Here is a 20,263-nt window from a genome sequence, read left to right on the forward strand (position 1 = left end):
GGACTTTAGCATTCAGTGCTCTAAATGAGCCGCTCATAGTAATCACTGAGGACCTATAGGTCAGTAAATGCATTGTTTTGCCCATTCTACTTATTCTGACAGCAACATTCTAATCCTGTCTCTTCTCTTGTCACTCTTAAAACATGGTTTTCCTCCTTAGTTTTCAGGGTACCAGTACTCTCTTGGACTTTGTTTTATTTTTTACATCAGTGGCTCTTCCCTCTATATCTAGGAACATGGTCTTCTCTTTCTACTCACCACATCAGATACAGCACTTAAGAGATTGTTTGCATTTTATCTACTTCCATGTCTTTGGCTACCATTTTGTGCTGATGATCCCCAGAATCTGCATCATAATAGACCATCATAAAACTTTTTTTTTTTTTTAATGAAGAACTGAATAAATATTGGGTCTCAAACCTAAAGATCTAAGCCAGACCTTTCACTTAAGTTGCATGTCATATATCTTACTGCCCACTGGGCACGTTCAGTTAAATTTCTTGCTGGAATTTCAAATTCAACCTGTTCAAAATTGACGTCATGATTTTTTCTCATTACTATGGAACTTCTCTAGTGTACTCTGTCTTGGAATGAATCCTTCATCCATTCAGTTGCAGAAGCCAGAAATCTTGATGATTTTTTTTTTTCTTCTCCTACTTTATACAATGAAATATGTCAGTGTCAGGTCTGTCTTTCATAAATCAAGTAAGTCTATTTCTCTCCATCCAAATTTTTACCACTTAAGATTGGGTGGTCATCATCTTTCTCCCAGGTTCTTTTTCTCCCCCAATCTATTCCTCAGAGGGCAAAGAGAGTAACCCCAAATTAAAAACCCAGTAATGCCACTTTCCTGCTTATAATACTTCAACTGTCCCCTCTATCCTTAACTTCTTGACAAGTTGATTATGCCTTTGTGCTTTGTCCTCATTTCTTATCTCTTCTGTTTACACTATTTTAGTTTTTTATAAAAGCTCTCTTTTGCCTTTGGGCCTTTGTGCATGTTGCTCCCTTTACAAGCAACACTCTTCTTGAGTTCCCTTTATTTGGCTTATTCTTAGTCATCATTTCTGTCTCAACTTAAAACAGTTCCTGTGAAAGACTTTCCTTGAACTTGAGAAAAGGTTAAGTCCCGTGCTGTATATTCTCGTAGATCCCTGTAATTTCCTTATTATAACACCCATCACATTTTACTGTTATAACTTACTTAATTATCCGTAAGCTCATGAGGGCACTATGTCTGCTCTGGCAGCTAGCACGCTCAGTAAATATTCCTAAAATGAACCAATGAGTACCTCCCCAAGCAGTGGAGTTTTTGACTATTTTAAAGAGTTAAGGCAGCATGATGAACTAAGACCTCTGAAGACAAAGGACATTGTGTATCGCTTGTCCTAGCCAAACACTGCTCAAAGTTCGACCCTTAATATCAATAACACTATAAAATCTTTCACTGAGGAAGCATTTTATTTAAGATCACACATTAGAAAACAGGATTTGAATTTAACAGAGCATTTATCAGACTTACAGAGTGTGAAGTGTACTGGGTTTTTAATTTTAAATACTCTAAAGACTGCCAAACACTTTTCTTCTAATTAACCACTTATATGTATGGTAATTTTAGACATATCCCTAAATCATAGGAAATTATATAGCATATTCACACACTATGTAATATGTGATTTATATTTGAAATTTCACTAACTTTACCTAAAAGCTACCTGACTACTATACCAGGTTTAAAGCAATGCTTATTTTATTTTATTCAGTTAGGATGAATATCTGGGTGAATTAAGAATTATATGAATATTCAATAAATTCTCTCTGAGATGAAATGGGATAACCAGTGGTAGAAAGAAGGAACATTTAAAAATGTTGAAAAGTTCCAAATAATATAGAGTGATAGAGCTATCTTTAGAAATAGCTTCAACAAATGGAGTGATTTGTTATATTAAGTTTACATGAGAAGTTTGTGGGGACTAGTGTATTCATTTGCTTGTCTATTTTAGCAAAGTCTATTGATGGAGAATTCCAAAAGAGCTAATATAACAGAGTTATCAAGCAGAAGAGCACTCTTTATGTGAATAACCTTGGGAAAACAGCATTCGTTACTTAATTGTGTCAATTTGTAGAATGATCATCACGAGTTAATATAATCTAGCAAGCAAATTAAAATGAGATTTGAATGTCTATATGAGGAATATCTGGTTTTAGTGATTGGAAATTCATTACCTCCTAAAGCTATCGTCTTGCTGTGACGGACAGCTCCATCTAATGCAAGATTTTTCTTAATGCTGAATCAATAGCTGCTTCTTTTAAAATCTTTTACTTTGACTCTTATTGGGCTTTTTGTCTTTGTGGATCCTCAGTCATTTACTTGAGTCTCCCACACCCTCACTGTTTATTGTGCCATACTACATTCACAATGTGCCCAGACTCCACGTGGCAAATTGTGTTAGTTTTCTGTGGCTGCAGCAAACTCCCATACACTTGAAAATAGCTTAAAATAGCAGAATTTTACATAAATAAATAAATAAACAAGCAAACAAACAGCAGAAGTTTATTCTCTCAGAATACTGGAGGCTAGAAGTCCCGAAGGAGTTTTCCTGAGCAGCAACTGAGGTGCTGGCAGGGCTATGCTTTGAACCTCCAATTTTCCCTCTGCCCAGCTCTAGGGGAGACATTTCCTTGCCTCTTCTGACTTTTTGGTGGCTGCTGGCAGCCCTTGGTGTCTGACAGTATGACTCCATTTTTTACCCACGTGACCACATTGCCTTCTTTTCTTCTGTCTGTGTCAAATCTCCTTTGACATCTATCTTATGATTGTATTTAGAGCCCATCTGAATAATCCAGGATAATCTCCCTATCTCAAGATGTTTAGTTTAATTGCATCTGAAAGGCCTTTTTTTTTTCTTCCTTGTAAGCAATATGTGTAGGCACCAGAGATGAGGGGACCTGATATTTTTGGAGCCAGTATTCAGTCTGCTATAGATATGTATCCAGAATTAAGCAAAATTTCTTCTTCTCATGAAGATAAAGGGCTTTCTTACAGATGTTTCATTTTTGTTCTGACGACCCCTCTGATCTCCATAGCTCAGGAAAAAAAGATAAATTATTCTTTTTTTTTTTTTTTTTAAGATTTTATTTATTTATTTGACAGAGATCACAAGTAGGCAGAGAGGCAGACAGAGACAGAGGCCGGAAGCAGGCTCCCTGCTGAGCAAAGAGCCGGATGCGGGGCTCTATCCCAGGACCCTGGGACCATGACCTGAGCCAAAGGCAGAGGCTTTAACCCACTGAGCCACCTAGGCACCCCAATAAATTATTCTTAAGTCTTCCCTCTCACTTCCTTCTCTTATTCAGATTACACAAAATCCAGTAACTTCCCCTGTAGCAACACATGTGACATCTCTGTCCCCCTTTTTACTACTTATTCCTGCTTCCAACCTACTTCAATCTTTCATTGTTTCTCACACCGACTATTGCAGTGGACACTGAAATCATCTTTTCACTTATATTTTTCTCACCCAATGCCGTGCAGTACTTAAAGCAGTTCAGATTTTGCTCCTCCTAAAACCTTCAGTGGACTACTCAGTCGCATAATTACTGTGGTGGTGTTCAGTCTTTGTAGTCTCTTGGCCAATCTCTTTTGCAACTAAGATATATTAAATCCTTTATACACGCTGGACTCTATTCTCAACTAAAATTCATTTAATTTTTACAACAATTCTATGAGTTAGGTACCTTTACTGCAATGATTTATAAGAGTAATTGAAGGCATAGAGAGATTAACAGCTCTTCTAGGATTACATGGCAGCCAGTGGAGGGAGCCAAGAAGCTGCAAATCCAGGCATCTTCACTCAGCAGTCTCTTGTATTTATCCACTAAACTGACTCTTTCTAACTTTTCTCTACTTTTCCTAACCTTGCATGCATATTTCCTCATATGTAAATACTTTCTCCTGTGGCTAAATTGGATTACCAATGGTTCACTAAATCCACCTCATGGCTTGCCCCCTCTACATTTTTATAACTCAGTAATTTCTTTCAGGGGAAAACTGCTCAATACGTTTAGCTCATCCCAAATGTCAACTCCTGCGTGAATCCTTGCTTTTTTTTTTTGCTTTTCTTTTCTTTTTTTTTTTTTATCTTTTCTTCCTCTGAATTGTAGGAAAAGAAAATTCAGATAAGAAGAGAGAATTGATCATAGTTTAAGGAGGTAGTGAAAATATTACAATCATACAGCTTTAATTCCATTCTTCATCCTGTCCTGGAACGTTGCCATTGGGCCTCATGCCTGTCACACAGGCAGGGTATCCGTTGCCATGTGGCACACACCCCTGGAAAAGAGGCACCAGCATTTACTTGACGGGAAGAATGATGATGGTCTATTTTGTGGATAAGAAATTTTTAATGAATGTCATTGTTACAATTATTTAGTGAGTGCAGTGTTTACAGTTATAACAGACTTTAGCTATACAAACTTATTTTAATAGAGTTAGTCCTTCCCTTCCTCCAAAACAATAAGATACATACTCCACAAAGGGAAAAAAGATCACATCCACAGTTGTGGGGGTCCTGTGGGTTCTTGCAAACCTCAAGCTGTGCCAAGTGAAGGGCGACAAAGTAACACATGCCTCTTTCTTTAAATAAAATTTAATAGGAGAGAATTGTACTCCAGCATTTCCCTTATCAACTTTAGGGACCTTCACAGTAATTTAGTTATTATGACTCCATTCATAAAAATTATCTTTAAAAGATGTACCCAAATGAGTTATTAAGTATCATTTTGGTCATCCATATTGAGACCTATTAAAAATGTGTACAGGGGATAATAATGTTAATTTTTTTAATGAAAGGAAATTGAGCAAAGATTAGGCAAATAAAGAAAAATAAAATATATCTAGTATAAGCCTAGTTAAACTAGCAAGAATCTAACACTCCAAAATATAAAAGTTAACCAGTTGCTTAGGACATGCACTGGGGTTCCTGGCACTAAGACATTAATTAACCCAAAGCTTTTATTTTTATTTTTTTAGATTTTATTTCTTTATTTACTTTACATTTATAGAGACAGAGAGAGACAGAAGAATAGGGGAAGAGGCAGAAGGGAAGGGAGAGGGACAAGCAGACTCCCTGCTGAATGGATGCTGGCTCCATGTGGGGCTCCATCTCATGACCCTGAGATCATGACCTGAGCCGGTATCAAGAGTCAGATGCTTAACCAGCTTAGCCACCCAGGCGCCCCGCAACCCATAGCCACAGAGAATGCTCTGAGATGGTGATAGACATTATCAGTGTTAGACCCATAGAGAACACTACTAGGTGCCCCATCAGCTCTTCTCACCAAAGTCCGCTCATGTAAGCTAGTGCCACAATGGCAGAGATCAGTTCTGTTAGAATCCTTCTGTGAAGGGCCACAGTGACATGGTCCCAGCTCGGAGTTCACTCTTCTAATACGGTGGGGAGGACAGAAATATTAGTATCTTGTTAGAAGTATGTTTTCTTATCACAGAAATTATTATTTCACAGGTACAAGTTGTGAGCTTTGCTACAGAACATAATTGGGATTCTCTGGACTTCTATGATGGGGGAGACAACAATGCTCCACGACTTGGAAGTTATTCAGGTAAACAGAAGAGCTGAGCTTAATTAAGATAGAGATATAATTAGGAATATAAAAATCTCTCTCGCTTTTTAAAAGAGCTCCTAGAACTCTGACTTGGCCATTTAAATTGCTTGTTATAAACTATACACAGGGAACTAAATCACAAGGTGAGAAGTTTGAAAGGCATTAAAGGTAATGACATTGAAATTGCTGTTTAAAACATTATTATATTCTTACTATATTTATGTAATTATTTATTGATGCCTTTATAGTAATATTTTCAGTTGAGCTGTGGTTCAGGAATAATATGTGTGCCCTTAAATAGTTAAAATTTAGACAGTGCTTGGTAATTATGCTCTATCTACTCAAAAGAGTGTTACCCAACCATTAAAATAATTTTAGAGACTGTGTAACAACATGGTAAATGTTATAAGGTACTGTTGAGTGAGAATAAGGAGAATATAAAATTATGTCTATGAAATGAATAAACTTATATAAAGTTAATATATACCCAGGTACCAAGACCAGAAGGCTTTTAAATTTGTTAAGGTTTTTAAAGGTAATTTATGCAATAATCTAACAGCTTTTTCCAATGTATGAAAAGTGAAATCAAATCTTACTCTAATTTTAACTATACTTTCTACTTATTATACTTTTTAACTGTAGGCAGAGGAACATAGCTTAACCACCAACTTCTTATTTTGAGATGTACTTGAATCAGTGTGAATGGTTTTAAGTTTTTAATAGATTTTAAAATAGAGTATGATAACCAGTTTTTCAGCATCACCATGGAGTAAAGGAAAGAAGAAATACCTGGAGTAGGAATGACTTGGTTTAGTCCTAGAAAGTCTTTTAGATATAGATTAAGGTAGAAGTCTTTCTTGGAGGAAATCTCTTAACATTTTGAATATACATTTGTTTAGAATAGATTGGGGATATACTTTCTTTCTTGCTTTTTTTTAAAAGATTTTATTTATTATTTATTTGACAGACAGAGATCACAAGTAGGCAGAGAGGCAGGCAAAGAGAGAGGAAGGGAAGCAGGCTCACTGCCGAGCAGAGAGCCCGATGCAGGGCTCAATCCCAGGACCCTGAGATCATGACCTGAGCTGAAGGCAGAGGCTTTATGTAACCCATTAAGCCACCCAGGCGTCCCTACTTTCTTAATAATAAATACAACAATGACAATAATAAAAGTGACAACAACTATTGATTTACCAAGTGCTAGCTCTATGTGAGGCTTGTCTTCCATTTCCCATTTGCTCTTTCTAGCAGTTCTGGTACGTGATTGAAGCTTGGAGAGATTAAGTTGCCTGAGTTTGTACAGCTAATGTTAGAATGAGACTGGAGCCCAGGCAGTGTGGCTCTAGAGCCTAAGCTCTTGATCGCTAAGATTCTCTAGGAGGCTAAGGGCAGGTCAAGTTTACCTCTGTCTTCAGTGATTCAGTAAAGATACTGTGGACAGACAACAGGTTGAAAACAAAAACAAAGCAATTATATGTTCTATAATGAATTAGTCCTGACTTCTTTTATAGAAGGATCTGTGAGTGGTTAAGGTCGACAGGGTTGTACAAAGTAAGTATAAAGTAACTGTTACAGAAAAATTTTGCAGTACTATCAAATAATATGCTATCTTAAAACATATTTTAAAAAAAACATAGAATTGACACTTATTTTTATGCTTGTCATTTGAAACTGCTTAAGTTGTAATCTTAAGGATCTTGAGTTATTACTCAATGTCAGATAGTCAGGAAGTAATTGACTCAAGCAGATATTTTATGTTTTCAACTCAGTAATCAAACAAAGTCAATTTGATTTCCTTTAGAAATTCAGAAGTACATCATTATAATGTATTTGCTGAGAGACACAGCTAACGCTAGTTTATAATTGGGATTTTTCAAACACTACTTACCAGCTTTGCTGTCAGAGTATAAGATACATCAAGGTACTTTACCTGGTAAAGGTAAGTACATAGAAATACATAGAAGTGAGTACACAGAAGTAAGTAAGTAACTACGTAGAAAAGCATACACACATGAAATGCATATATAATATATTTGTGTATTATATATATACATATATATATATAATATAAAGGACAATAAATAAATACATCCTCTGAATCCACACATAATCTTAAGTTACTACACAATAAAAATCACCTGCAAACTTTAAAATTAAGTTTCCTGTTACTTCATGCATGGAAAATTGAAATCCATGTGAAATTAAAAATATCTATTTTAGGTGAACTGTAAAATTTACTGCTTTAACCAGCTCTTTGTTTTCCCTATTTTTAGGGAGCACTCTAGAGTGATCCCAAAGTGATCCAAAGACTATTTCTTTGGAGATAGTCACAAACAATAAAATGAAAAAGAAATGTGGAAGATATATTTTTATCAAAAAATTTTGGAAAGAACATTTAACCAATATGTAATTTCAGTGATAATCTATTGGCTGATTAGTAGTTAATTTACTTAGTTTTACTGTAATCTTTATTATGTGATCATTGACCTGCGTTTTCAATTATCATTTCAGGAACAACAATACCCCATCTATTGAATAGTACATCTAATAATCTATATCTAAATTTTCAATCAGACATCAGTGTTTCTGCAGCAGGATTTCACCTTGAATACACAGGTAAATATAATATCATGTGTTCCTCAAGAAATTTAAGAACAAGTTTATATTCATTTTTAAATACTAATTTCTGGAATATAGAAACTAAATGGACTTTGTCAGAAGAGAATATCATCTTATTTTTTAAAGATTTTGATGTGCCACTCCAATTCATTCTATATAAAGTTTTATTTTCAACAGAATTCATAAGTATTTTCTTTTTTCTTTTCTTTTCTTTTTTCTTTTAGGAACACTTGAAATGAGATCTACCCTCATAATTTTAACACACAGTACAGTAGTGTTACTGTAGGCACAATGTTGTGCAGCGGAATTTACTTATTTTGCATAATTGAAACTTTATACCTGTTGAACAGAAACTTCCCATTTCCCCAGCTTTGGCACCCAGCATTCTACTTTCTAGTTCTATGAGTTTGACTATTTTTATGTATTTATTTCTTTACTTTTATTATTATTATTATTTTGATCTGGCTATTTTAGATACTTCACATAAATGCTGTCATGTAGTATTTGTCCTTCTTTGTCTGGCTTATTTCACTTAGTATACTGTGTACTAGGTTCATCCATGTTGTTGCCTTTGGCAGGACTTCCTTCTCTTTTTTTAAGACAATGATATTACTTTGCATGTATATATAATCTTTTTATTCATTTATCTTTTAATGGGCATTTCAGTTGTTTCCTTATGTTGGCTATTGTGAGTGATGCTGCAATGAAAATAAGAGTGTGGACATCTCTGAGATTATTTCAAATATTTTGTAAATATACTCATATGGGATTGCTAGAGCATATAATAGATGTACTTTTTTTTCTTTTTTTGGGGGGGTCTTTCCATCCCTTTATTTTTATTTTTTTTCCCATTTTATTTATTTTTTCAGCGTAACAGTATTCATTCTTTTTGCACAACACCCAGTGCTCCATGCAAAACATGCCCTCCCCATTACCCACCACCTGTTCCCCCAACCTCCCACCCTTGACCCTTCAAAACCCTCAGGTTGCCCCAACCTCCCACCCCTGACCCTTCAAAACCCTCAGGTTGTTTTTCAGAGTCCATAGTCTCTTATGGTTCGCCTCGCCTCCCCAATGTCCATAGCCCGCTCCCCCTCTCCCAATCCCACCTCCCCCCAGCAACCCCCAGTTTGTTTTGTGAGATTAAGAGTCATTTATGGTTTGTCTCCCTCCCAATCCCATCTTGTTTCATTTAGCAACATGGGGGGGTAGGGGGATAGGAATAGATGTACTTTTAATTTCTTTGAGAAACCTCTGTACTGTTTTCCATGTGCTTCCACCAATTACATTCCCATCAACATTGTACAAGGGTTCCAGTTTTTCTGTATCCTCACCAATACATATTTTTTTTCTTTTTTCTCTAAGATGTATTTATTTCTTTGAGAGAGGGGGAGAGAATGCATCAGGGTAGGGGAGTGAGGAGGGGAAGGAGAGAATCTCAGTAGCTGACTCCATGCTGAGTATGCAGCCCAACATGGGGCTTGATCTCACAACACTGAGATCTTGACCTGAGCCCAAATCGAGAGTTGGTCATTTAACCAACTGAGCCACCCAGGCACTCCAACATGTAATTTTTTTAAACAAATGATATAGTTCTCAAAAGGAGACATATCCTAACATAGAACTCCAGGTTTTTGTTTTTTTTTTTAAAGATTTTATTTATTTATCTGACAGAGAGAGACACAGTGAGAGAGGAAATACAAGCAGGGGGTAGTGGGAAAGAGAGAGAAGGCATCCCACCAAGCGGGAGCCTGATGTGGGGCTCGACCCTAGGACCCTGGGATCATGACCCGAGCTGAAGGCAGATGCTTAATAACTGAGCCACTCAGGTGCCCCAAAACTCCAGTTTTGAGTATTTATGCACTGGATAACATAGCACAAACATTCTTAAAGCAGAGTGTCAAGAAATATAAGGAGAAATAAACAGAAATGCATTATGAAATTGACCAAAATTGACCCCAGTACAGAAATTCTATATAGAGTAATAATCATAGGAGTAATATAGAAAATAATTGTTTAAAAGTACATGACAACACACACACACACACACTACCAGGTCCAAATGGCTTCATATAGAAATTTGCCAACCTTTAAGGACCAAGTAATCCCAATGCTGTTTTAATTATTCTGTCCTCTGTGGTGTATCATAGGTTCCCATAATATATTAGAAAACTACAAGCCAAACTCTTTTATGAACATGATGCAAAAGTCTTATTTTTTCATTTCACTGAAATTTAATTCACACATAATATTGTGGTGTTCTTGAACTTATGCAATGTGTTGATTTGATATATGTATTTACTGCAAAATGATTACACAGTATGGATAGTTAATACCTCCATAGCTCACATAATTACCTTCTTTTTTTTTCTTTGTTCTTTTGTGTGTGTGTGTGTGTGTCTCTGTGTGTGAATACTTAAAATCTAGTCTCTTAGCAACTTGCAAGTTTATGACACAATATTGCAAACCATTGTCACCATACTATATATTGGATCCCCAGAATTTATTCATTTTATAACTAGAATTTTATACACTCTGACTCGTATCACCCCATTTTTTCCACCACTCATCTCCTAGCAACCATCATTCTGCTCTTTGTTTCTAAGATTCAAGATGAATGAATCTTTTTTAGATTCCACACACAAATGAGATATTTGTTTTCTCTGTCTGACTTATTCACTTAGCACAATGCCCTTAAGGTCCATGCATGATGTTGGAAATAGCAGGATTTCCTACTTTTTCATGACTGAATAATTAATTTTATATTTATATAGCACACTTCATTATCCACTCATCTGTAGATGGATATGTAGGTTGTTTCCATATCTTGACTATTGTGAGTAATGCTGCAATGAACATGGGAGTGCAGATATCTCTTTGAGATCCTCATTTTATTTCTTTTGAATGTATACCCAGAAATAGAATTGTTGCATTATATGATATTTATATTATTAATTTTTTTAAGAACCTCCATACTCTTACCCATACTAGCTGCACCAATTTTTGTATCCACCAACAGTGAGCAGGGGTCCCTTTCACCACATCCTCAGCAATATTTGTTATCTCTTGTCTTTTTGAAGACAGTCGTTCTAACAGGTGTAAGATGACATCTCATTGTGCTTTTGATTTACATTTCCCTGGTGGTTAGTGATGTTAAGCATCATTTCGTGAACCTATTGGTAATTTATATTTCTTCCTTGGAAAAAAATATCTATTCAGATCCTTTGCCTATTTTTTAATTAGATTGATTTTTGTGTTTTTTTGTTTGTTGGTTTTGTTGTTGTCTTGTTTTGCTATTGAGTTATATGAGTTTCTTACATATTTTGGGTATTAACCCCTTATTAGATACATTATTTGCAAATATTTCCCCCATTCTGTAGGTTGCCTTTTTATTATTTCTTTTGCTGGGCAGAGTTTTTTTTTTTTTAAAAGGATTTATTTATTTTATCTTAGAAAGACAGTAGGCGCAGGGATAGGGAGGGGCGGGGGGCGGGGAGAGACTCTCAAGTAGACTCTGCACTAAGTGCAGAGCCCAACACAGCGCTCCATCTCCTGATCCTGAGATCGTGACCTGAGCTGAAACTGAGAGTTAGACACTTAACCCACTGTGCCATCTCAGTGCCCCAGAAAATTTATTGTTTTAATTTGATGTAGCTCCACTTACTTACTTTGTATTTGTTGCTTGTCCTTTTGGTGTCATATCCAAAAAAAATTCAATGCCAAGGCCAGTGTCACGGAGTTTTTTTCCTCTTTTCTCCTAGGACTTTTATAATATTGGGTTTTATTCCAATTCTGAATAATTTTTGAGTAGTGTAAGATAGGGGTCCAATTTCATTCTTTTGCATATGATTAAACAGTTTCCCCAGCACCATTTATGGGGATGAGACTATACATTCCCCTGGAGTATTCTTGGCTTCTTTGTCAAATGTTAGTTGTCTGTACATGTGAGGGTTTATTTCTGGGCTCTCAATTCTGTTACATTGGTGTCTGTGTCCATTTTTATGCCAGTACAAGACTGTTTGATTATTATAGGTTTGTAATAGTTTGAAATAAGAAAGAATGATGCCTCTAGCTTTGTTCTTCTTTCTTAGGATTGCTCTGGGTATTCAGGTTCTTTGCAGTTCCATGAATTTCTGTCTGTGAAATCATGCCATTGGAATTTGACATGAATTCTATTGAATCTATAGATGGCTTAAATTTGGTTAAATTTGTTCCCAAATTTTACTGTTGTTACTTTTTATGCTATTGTAAATGGTATTATTTTCTTTCTTTTTCAGATATTGTTTTTAGTGTATAAAAACACAACTAATTTCTGAATGTTGATTTTTTATCCTGCAACTTTATTGAATTGTTCATTAGTTGTTATAGTTTTTGGTGGAGTCTCCAGGATTTTGTATATATAAGATTGCATCATTTTCAAAAAAAAAAAAAAAAAAAGATTGCATCATTTTCTACTATAGATAATTTTACTTAATATATTTGGATGGTGCTCTAGTGTTAGCTGCATATATATGTATGCATGTGTGTGTGTGTGTGTATATATATATACATATATATATATATATAATTTATTTATTTATTTTAGAGAGAGAGATTGAGAGAAAGAGAGCAAATGAGTGGAGGGTGGGACAGAGAGAGAGAATGAGAAAGAATCTCAAGCAAACTCTGTGCTGAGTGAAGCCCAACATGGGACCTGGTCTCATAACCTGAGACAAAATCAAGAGTCATATGTTAACTGACCGAACCACCCAGGCATCCCTATGTGCATATATATTTATGACAGAGCTCTTAAGCTTGTATTCCTTCTCTTAATCTTCTAGAGCCAGGCCCTGTATGAACAACTAACTTCTGCTTTTCCAAGGGTGGTGCTATATGCTCAAGTCTGTTGTCCCTTCCAGATCCACAAATTTGGGCCAGCTTTCTACACATGCTCACCATCTGTCTACAAAAGCTTTGCTCTTGTTGTTGAAAGCATACCCAGGATGTCAGCCATTGCATAATGGGAGTATTTAGAAGAGGCACCAAAACACTGCCGATGCCCATGGTCCAGCTGGGGAAATCCACAGGTGGTGTCCATTCCACTGGTTCATGAGCAGTCCTCCTGATGGACATAATTAGTAGAATCTACATTCCTTTCATCTGTTCCTTTTTGAGCTCTGGCTTCTCTTTTCCCAGATTCTCATCAGGCTTAGTTTTTCAGGTCATAACTCAATGTGGAAGAGGCAAGAGAAAGATGGGCCTCTTTCCTCTCTGGTAGCAACCTGCATAGCTGGGAAGGTCAAGCACTCACTCACACATTGCCACTTTCCACAACAAGAGAAATCATGGGTCAATCAGGGATCTCTTAGCACTGAGTTCTGTTATCTTGGGAGTGATGCAGATAAAGTCAATTTTTTCCTCTTACCCTCAGCAGTGTGTCCAATTTTGATTTTTTGTTGTTATTTTCCCAATGGCATTTTGTACTTCTACCAGACTCCTTGACTTCCATAAATGGTCTTTCATTCATGGGTGATTGTGTAAGTCAGTGGTCTCCAGAAGCTCCTAAGCTGTGGCTCAGAGGAGCTGGAGTCAGTTCAAAGGGCACTTTCAGAGTTCACAGCCAGGACCAAAGTCTATACTCTTATTACCTGGTACACTGGTAGGCGAGACTCCTCCTGGATCCCTCAGTGTATTTTTTGATGACAAGAAGCAAAGACAAATGGGTTTGTTGCCAAGTTCTCAGGTCTATGGAACTGTTTCTGACTCAGCCACCTAGGGGCTGGTCTGTCTTTTCCAAATAGCTCTTCTCATTCTTGCATTGCTCTGGGATTTCACCATATCCTACCTGGATCTCACATCTCCCAAAAGGCATGTTGTCCATGGATGACTGCTATATTGTTATTGCTAAAGGGAGGATGTAATAAGGGACATCTTATTCAGTGATCTTGTGGATGGCATTTTCTTTTTTTGACAGTGGCCATTCTAATAGATATGAAGTGATAGTGATATCTCATTGTGGTTTTTATTTGCTTGCATTTTCCTAATGACTAGAAGTGTTGATCATCTTTTCATACCCTATTGGTCATTTGCATGTCATCTTTGGAGAAATGTCTATTTAAGTCCTTTGCCCATTTAAAAAATCAGATTATTTATTTTTATTATTAAATTGTAGGAGTTCCTTATATATTTTGAGTACTAACCTAATATTAGACATATGGTTTGCACATATAGTCTCCCATTCTTTTTTTTCTTTCTTTTAAATTTAATTTTATTTTTTCAGTGTTCCAAGATTGTTTATGCACCACACCCAGTGCTCCATGCAATACATGGCCTCCTGAGTCCCCACAACCAGGCTCACCTAACCCCCTACTCTCCTCCCCTCCAAAACCCTGTTTGTTTCTCAGAGTCCACAGTCTCTCATGCTTTGTCTCCCCCTCCAATTTTCCCCAATTCACGTCTCCTTTCATTCTTCGAATGTCCTCCATGTTATTCCTTTATGCGCCATAAGTAAGTTAAACTATATGAGAATTGGCTCTCTCTGCTTGACTCTTTTCACTCAGCATACTCTCCTTTAGTCCTGTCCATGTTGATACAAAAGTTGGGTATTCATCCTTTCTGATGGAGGCATAATACTCCATTGTATATATGGACCATATCTTCTTTATCCATTTGTCTGCTGAAGGGCATCTTGGCTCTTCCCCCAGTTTGGTGACAGTGGCCATTGCTGGTGTGAGCACTGGGGAACAGTTCGTCCTTCTTTTCACTGCATCTGGATCTTTAGGGTAAATACCCATTAGTCCAATGGCAGGGTCATTAGGGTAGCTCTATTTTTAATTTCTTAAGGAATCTCCACACTGTTTTCCAAAGTGACTGCACTAACTAGCATTCTCCCCAATAGTGTAAGAGGGTTCCCCTTTCTCCACATCCTCTCCAACACTTGTTGTTTACTGTTTTGTTGATTTTGGCCATTCTAACTGGTGTAAGGTGTATCTCAATGTGGTTTGATTTTAATCTCCCTGATGGCTAGTGATGATGAACATCTTTGCATGTGTCTGTTAGCCATTTGTATGTCCACTTTGGAGAAGTGTCTGTTTATGTCTTCTGCCCATTTTTTAACGTGATTATCTGTTTTGTGTGTGTTGAGTTTGAGGAGTTCTTTATAGATCTTGGATACCAGTCCTTTGTCTGTAGTGTCCTTTGTGAATATCTTCTCCCATTCCGTGGGTTGCCTCTTTGTTTTGTTGACTGTTTCCTTTGCTGTGCAGAAGCTTTTGATCTTGATGAAGTCCCAAAAGTTCATTCTCACTTTTGTTTCCTTTGCCTTTGGAGGTATGTCTTGAAAGAAGTTGCTGTGGCTGATGTTGAAGAGGTTACTGCCCATATCCTCCTCTAGGATTTTGATAGATTCCTGCCTCACATTGAGCTCTTTTATCCATTTCCAGTGTATGGTGTAAGAGAATGGTCGAGATAGCTGTCCAATTTTCCCCACACCATTTATTGAAGAGACTTTTTTCCACCGTATGTTTTTTCCTGATTTGTTCAAGATTATTTGACCAGAGTTGAGAGTCCATATCTGGGCTCTGTACTCTGTTCCACTGGTCTATGTGTCTGTTTTTGTGCCAGTACCATGCTGTCTTGGTGATCACAGCTTTGAAGTAAAGCTTGAAATGAGGCAATGTGATGACCCCAGGTTTCTTTTTCTTTTTCAACATTTCCTTTGCAACTTGGGATCTCTTCTGGTTCCACACAAATTTTAGGATTTTTTGTTCCAGCTCTTTGAAAAATGCCAGTGGAATTTTAATCAAGATGGCATTGAAAGTGTAGATTGCTCTGGGCAGTATAGACATTTTAATGATGTTTATTTTTCTGATCCGTGAGCATTGAATGCTCTTCCCTCTTTTTATGTCTTCTTCAATTTCTTTCATGAGTGTTCTGTAGTTCCTCAAGAACTGATCCTTTACCTCTTTGGTTAGGTTTATTCCCAGGTATCTTATGGTTCTTGGTGCTATAGTAAATGGAATCGATTCTCTCATTTCCCTTCCTATATTTTTATTGTTAGTGTACAAGAAAGCAACTGATTTCTGTGCATTGATTTTGTATCCCGCTATGTTACTGAATTGTTGTATGAGTTCTAGTAGTTTGGGGGTGGAGTCTTTTGGGTTTTTCCATATAAAGTATCATGTAATCTGTGAAGAGAGAGTGTTTGACTTCTTCTTTGCCAGTTTGAATACCTTTTATTTCTTTGTGTTGTCTGATTGCCTGGTTTGGAGATCATGGTAATGCCGGCTTCATAGAAAGAGTCTGAAAGTTTTCCATCTGTTTCTGTTTTTGGAAACAGTTTCAGGAGAATAGGTGTTATTTCCTCCTTGAATGGTTGGTAGAATTCTCCAGGGAATCCACTGGGTCCTAAGCTTTTGTTTCTTGGAAGGTTGTTGATCATTGCTTCAATCTCGTTACTAGAGATTGGTCTATTCAGGTTGTCAATTTCTCACTGTTTCAGTATTGGAAGTTTATAAGTTTCCAGGAATTCATCCATTTCTTCTAGGTTGCTTAACTTATTGGCATGTAACTGTTGATAATAATTTCTGATGATTGTTTCTATTTCCTTGGTGTTAGCCATGATCTCTCCCTTTTCATTCATAATTTTATTAATTTGAGTCCTCTCTTTTTTCTTTTGGGTTAGTTTGGCCAGTAGTTTATTGGTCTTGTGGATTCTTAAAAAAAAAAAAAAAAAAAAAAGCAGCCTCTAGTTTTGTTGATGTGTTCTACTGTATCTCTAGTTTCTATCTCATTGATCTCTGCTCTAATCTTGATTATTTCCTTCTTGTGCATGGAGCTGGCTTAATTTGTTGTTGATTTTCCAGTTCTTTTGGGTGTAAAGAGAGCTGGTGAATTCTGGATTTTTCAGTTTTTTTTGAGGGAGGCTTAGATGGCTATAATTCCCCCTTAGGACTGCTTTTGCTGTATCCCATAGGTTTTGGACTGAAGTGTCTTCATTCTCATTGGTTTCCATGAATTGTTTAAGTTCTTTTTTGATTTCCAGGTTGATCCAAACATTCTTAAGCAGGGTGGTCTTTAGCTTCCAAGTGTTCGAATTCCTTCCAAACTTTTTCTTGTGGTTGAGTTCCAGTTTCAAAGCATTGTGGTCTGAGAATATTCAGAGAATAATCTCAATCTTTTGGTATCAGTTGAGCCCTGATTTGTGACCCTGTATGTGGTCTATTCTGGAGAAAATTTCATGTGTGCTCGAGAAGAATGCATATTTTGTTGTTTTAGGGTGGAATGTTCTGTATACATCTATGAGGTCTAATGTGTCATTCAGTGCTCTTGTTTCTTTATTGATTTTCCACTTGTATTATTTATGTGTTACTGAGAGCAGTATGTTAAGATCCCCAACTATTAATGTATTCATATCAATATGACTCCTTATCTAGATTTAACAGTTGGTTTATGTAGTTGGCTGCTCCCGTATTGGGGCATAAATATTTACAATTGCTAGATCTTCTTGGTGACACACCATTTAGGAATGATGTAATGTCCTTCTTTATCTCTGACTACAGTCTTTAGTTTAAAATCTAATTCATCTGATATGAGAATCACTATCCCAGCTTTCTTTTGAGGCCCATTAGCATGAAAAATGCTTCTCCATCACTTCACTTTCAGTCTGGATGTATCTTTAGGTTCCAAATGGGTCTCTTGTAGACAGCATATGGACAGGTATTATCATTTTATCCAATCTGCAACCCTTTTCCATTTTATGGGAGTGTTTAGGCCATTCATGTTGAGAGTGATTATTGAAAGATACATTTTTATTGAAATCATGTTGCCTGTGAAGTCCTTGTTTCTATAGATTTTCTCTATAAATTTCTGTTCTCTGTTACTCCTGGGTTCTTTCTTCTTTTATAGAACTCCCCTTAATATTTTTTGTGGTGCTGGCTTGGTGGTTACGCACTCTTTTAAACCTTGCCAGTCTTGGAAGCTCTTTTTCTCTTCATCCATTTTGAATGTCAACCTTGCTGGATAAAGTATTCTTGGCTGCGTGTTTTTCTCATTTAGTGCTCTGAATACGTCTTGCCAGCCCTTTCTGGCTTGCCATATTTCTGTGGACAGGTCTGACATTATTCTGATGGACCTTCCTCTGTATGTAAGGAATCTCTTCCCCCTAGCTGCCCTCAGAAGCTCTTGTAAAATTATTATGCATCAGTCTCACAATCAAGTGCCTCGAGGTCTTTCTAAACTTGTTGATCTTGGGGGGTATTCTTTTTGCCTCTAGGACATGATTACCCAGATTGGGAAAATTTTCACCCAGAATTTAATCAACTATATCTTCTAGTCTTTTCTCTTTCTCCATCCCTTCAGGAATCCCAATAATTCTGACTTTCCAACTTTCATGGCATCATTTATTTCCCTAATTCTGTTTTCATAGCTTCTACGTTGTTTCTTCAATGCCTCCTCCTGATCCTTTTTCTCTATCAGTTTGTCCTCTAGATCACTAATTCTATCTTCTGCCTCAGTTACCCTAGCTGTTAGAGTATTTAGATTAGATTGAATCTCATTGATAGCATTTTTAACTTCTTCCCAGGCAGCTTTCACTTCTGTCCTTAGAGATTCTATGTTGTCCTAATGGTTTTCTCCAACCTCGCCATTGCCTGGGTAATTTGTTACCCTGAATTCCCTTTCCAACATACTTTTTATGTCCCTATCCGATAGTTCTTATGGAAAGGGCACAATCTCTGAATTTTTCCTCTGGGTGGTCCAGAACACACAGGCTCCCCCTCTGCAAACTCTGTTGAACTGTGCGATGTCCCACAGGCAGTGCATGCCCCAAGCACCTGTCTCAGGGGTCACTGGAAGCGCCCACTTGTCTTTGCACCCCCATGCCACTAAAACTGTGAGTGATATTGGTCCAGGAAACCTGCTTCTGGTGGTTGCCTTTGCTGGGACTGCTGTCTGGGGTCCAGACCTTATGGTTGCTCAGGTCACAGCCAAGGGATCCCAACTAGAGACCTCGCTGAGTTCCTTCAGGCATGGGCTGGGAGTGTCCAAACCCCCAACCAGTCCTAAAAACCACCGACTAGCACCCACGCAGAGCTCTCTCATGCGCAGGTGGGGAATATGGTTCTGACCCTGGTCATGCAGTGAGCGCAGAGCACAAAAGGCTGTGGTTCTAGAGCACCCACTAGACTCCCTCATCGGGGCGGGGGGTGAGAGTATGCCCAGCCGAGTGGTGGTGCAAGCTTCGCAACCCAGGGGCTCAGGGACCAGAAATTGGAGGCTCCACCACACTACCTCTGGTACAGGTGGTTGCTGAGTCACTGGGTGGTTGCTGGGTGGTGGCCGTCCTGGGTCCATGGGCTTAGGCCTGGCCCCTGACTGCCCGATTCCACCAGTTGCCCCTTAAGATCTTTTACTCTTCTTGAGTGCTTTTAACCAGACTCCAAGTTAATGCTGGTCTCCAATCACAGTGCACTTTCATATTGGTATATTACTTTCCAATGGGTCACTTCTGGTGGATCCCTCCCCCTTCTTTTATCTCTGATATCAGTCTGAGCATTCCCCCTCTGCTTTACCTCTCCACTGATGTCTTCTCTCCCCGAAGAGATCTAGAAGTGTATAATCCTACATCTTAGGCTGATTTCGTGGGTGTTCAGAGTGTTCTGGTAGATAGCTCAGTTTAAAAAACCGATTGAAACAGGGTCTCCTACTTCTCTGCCATCTCACCCCTCCTCTCCCATTCTTTAGGTTACTTTTTGCCCTGTTGATCATTTCCTTTGCTGTTCAGAAGTCTTTTAATGTTACTCCACTCATCTATTTTTTCTTTTGTTGCCTCTGCTTTTTTGTCATGTCCAAGAAAACATTACCAAGATCAACGTCATGACATTTTCCCTTATGATTTCTTCTAGGAATTTTACATTTTCAGATCTTATCTTTAAGTCTTTAATCCATTTTGAGTTAATTTTTGTATATGATGTAAGATAAGGGTCTGTTTTTATTCTTTTGTTTGTGGACATCCAGTTTTCCCAATATCATATGTTGAAGA

At 37.5% G+C, this 20,263-nt stretch overlaps 1 protein-coding gene across 2 annotated transcripts in view; it reads left to right on the plus strand.

Annotated features, from left to right (window-relative positions):
* CSMD3 (CUB and Sushi multiple domains 3) overlaps window positions 1-20,263 on the plus strand; it is a 1,273,428-nt gene that overhangs the window by 1,106,431 nt on the left and 146,734 nt on the right. For both annotated transcript variants that reach the window (XM_046025880.1, XM_046025873.1), the window contains 2 exons: window positions 5,526-5,622; window positions 8,137-8,241. In XM_046025880.1, coding sequence (XP_045881836.1) covers window positions 5,526-5,622; window positions 8,137-8,241 — 202 coding nt within the window. The remainder of the gene's footprint in view (window positions 1-5,525; window positions 5,623-8,136; window positions 8,242-20,263) is intronic.

This window comes from Meles meles, chromosome 1 (assembly GCF_922984935.1).
Source record: "Meles meles chromosome 1, mMelMel3.1 paternal haplotype, whole genome shotgun sequence".
NCBI classification, from domain to species: domain Eukaryota; kingdom Metazoa; phylum Chordata; class Mammalia; order Carnivora; family Mustelidae; genus Meles; species Meles meles.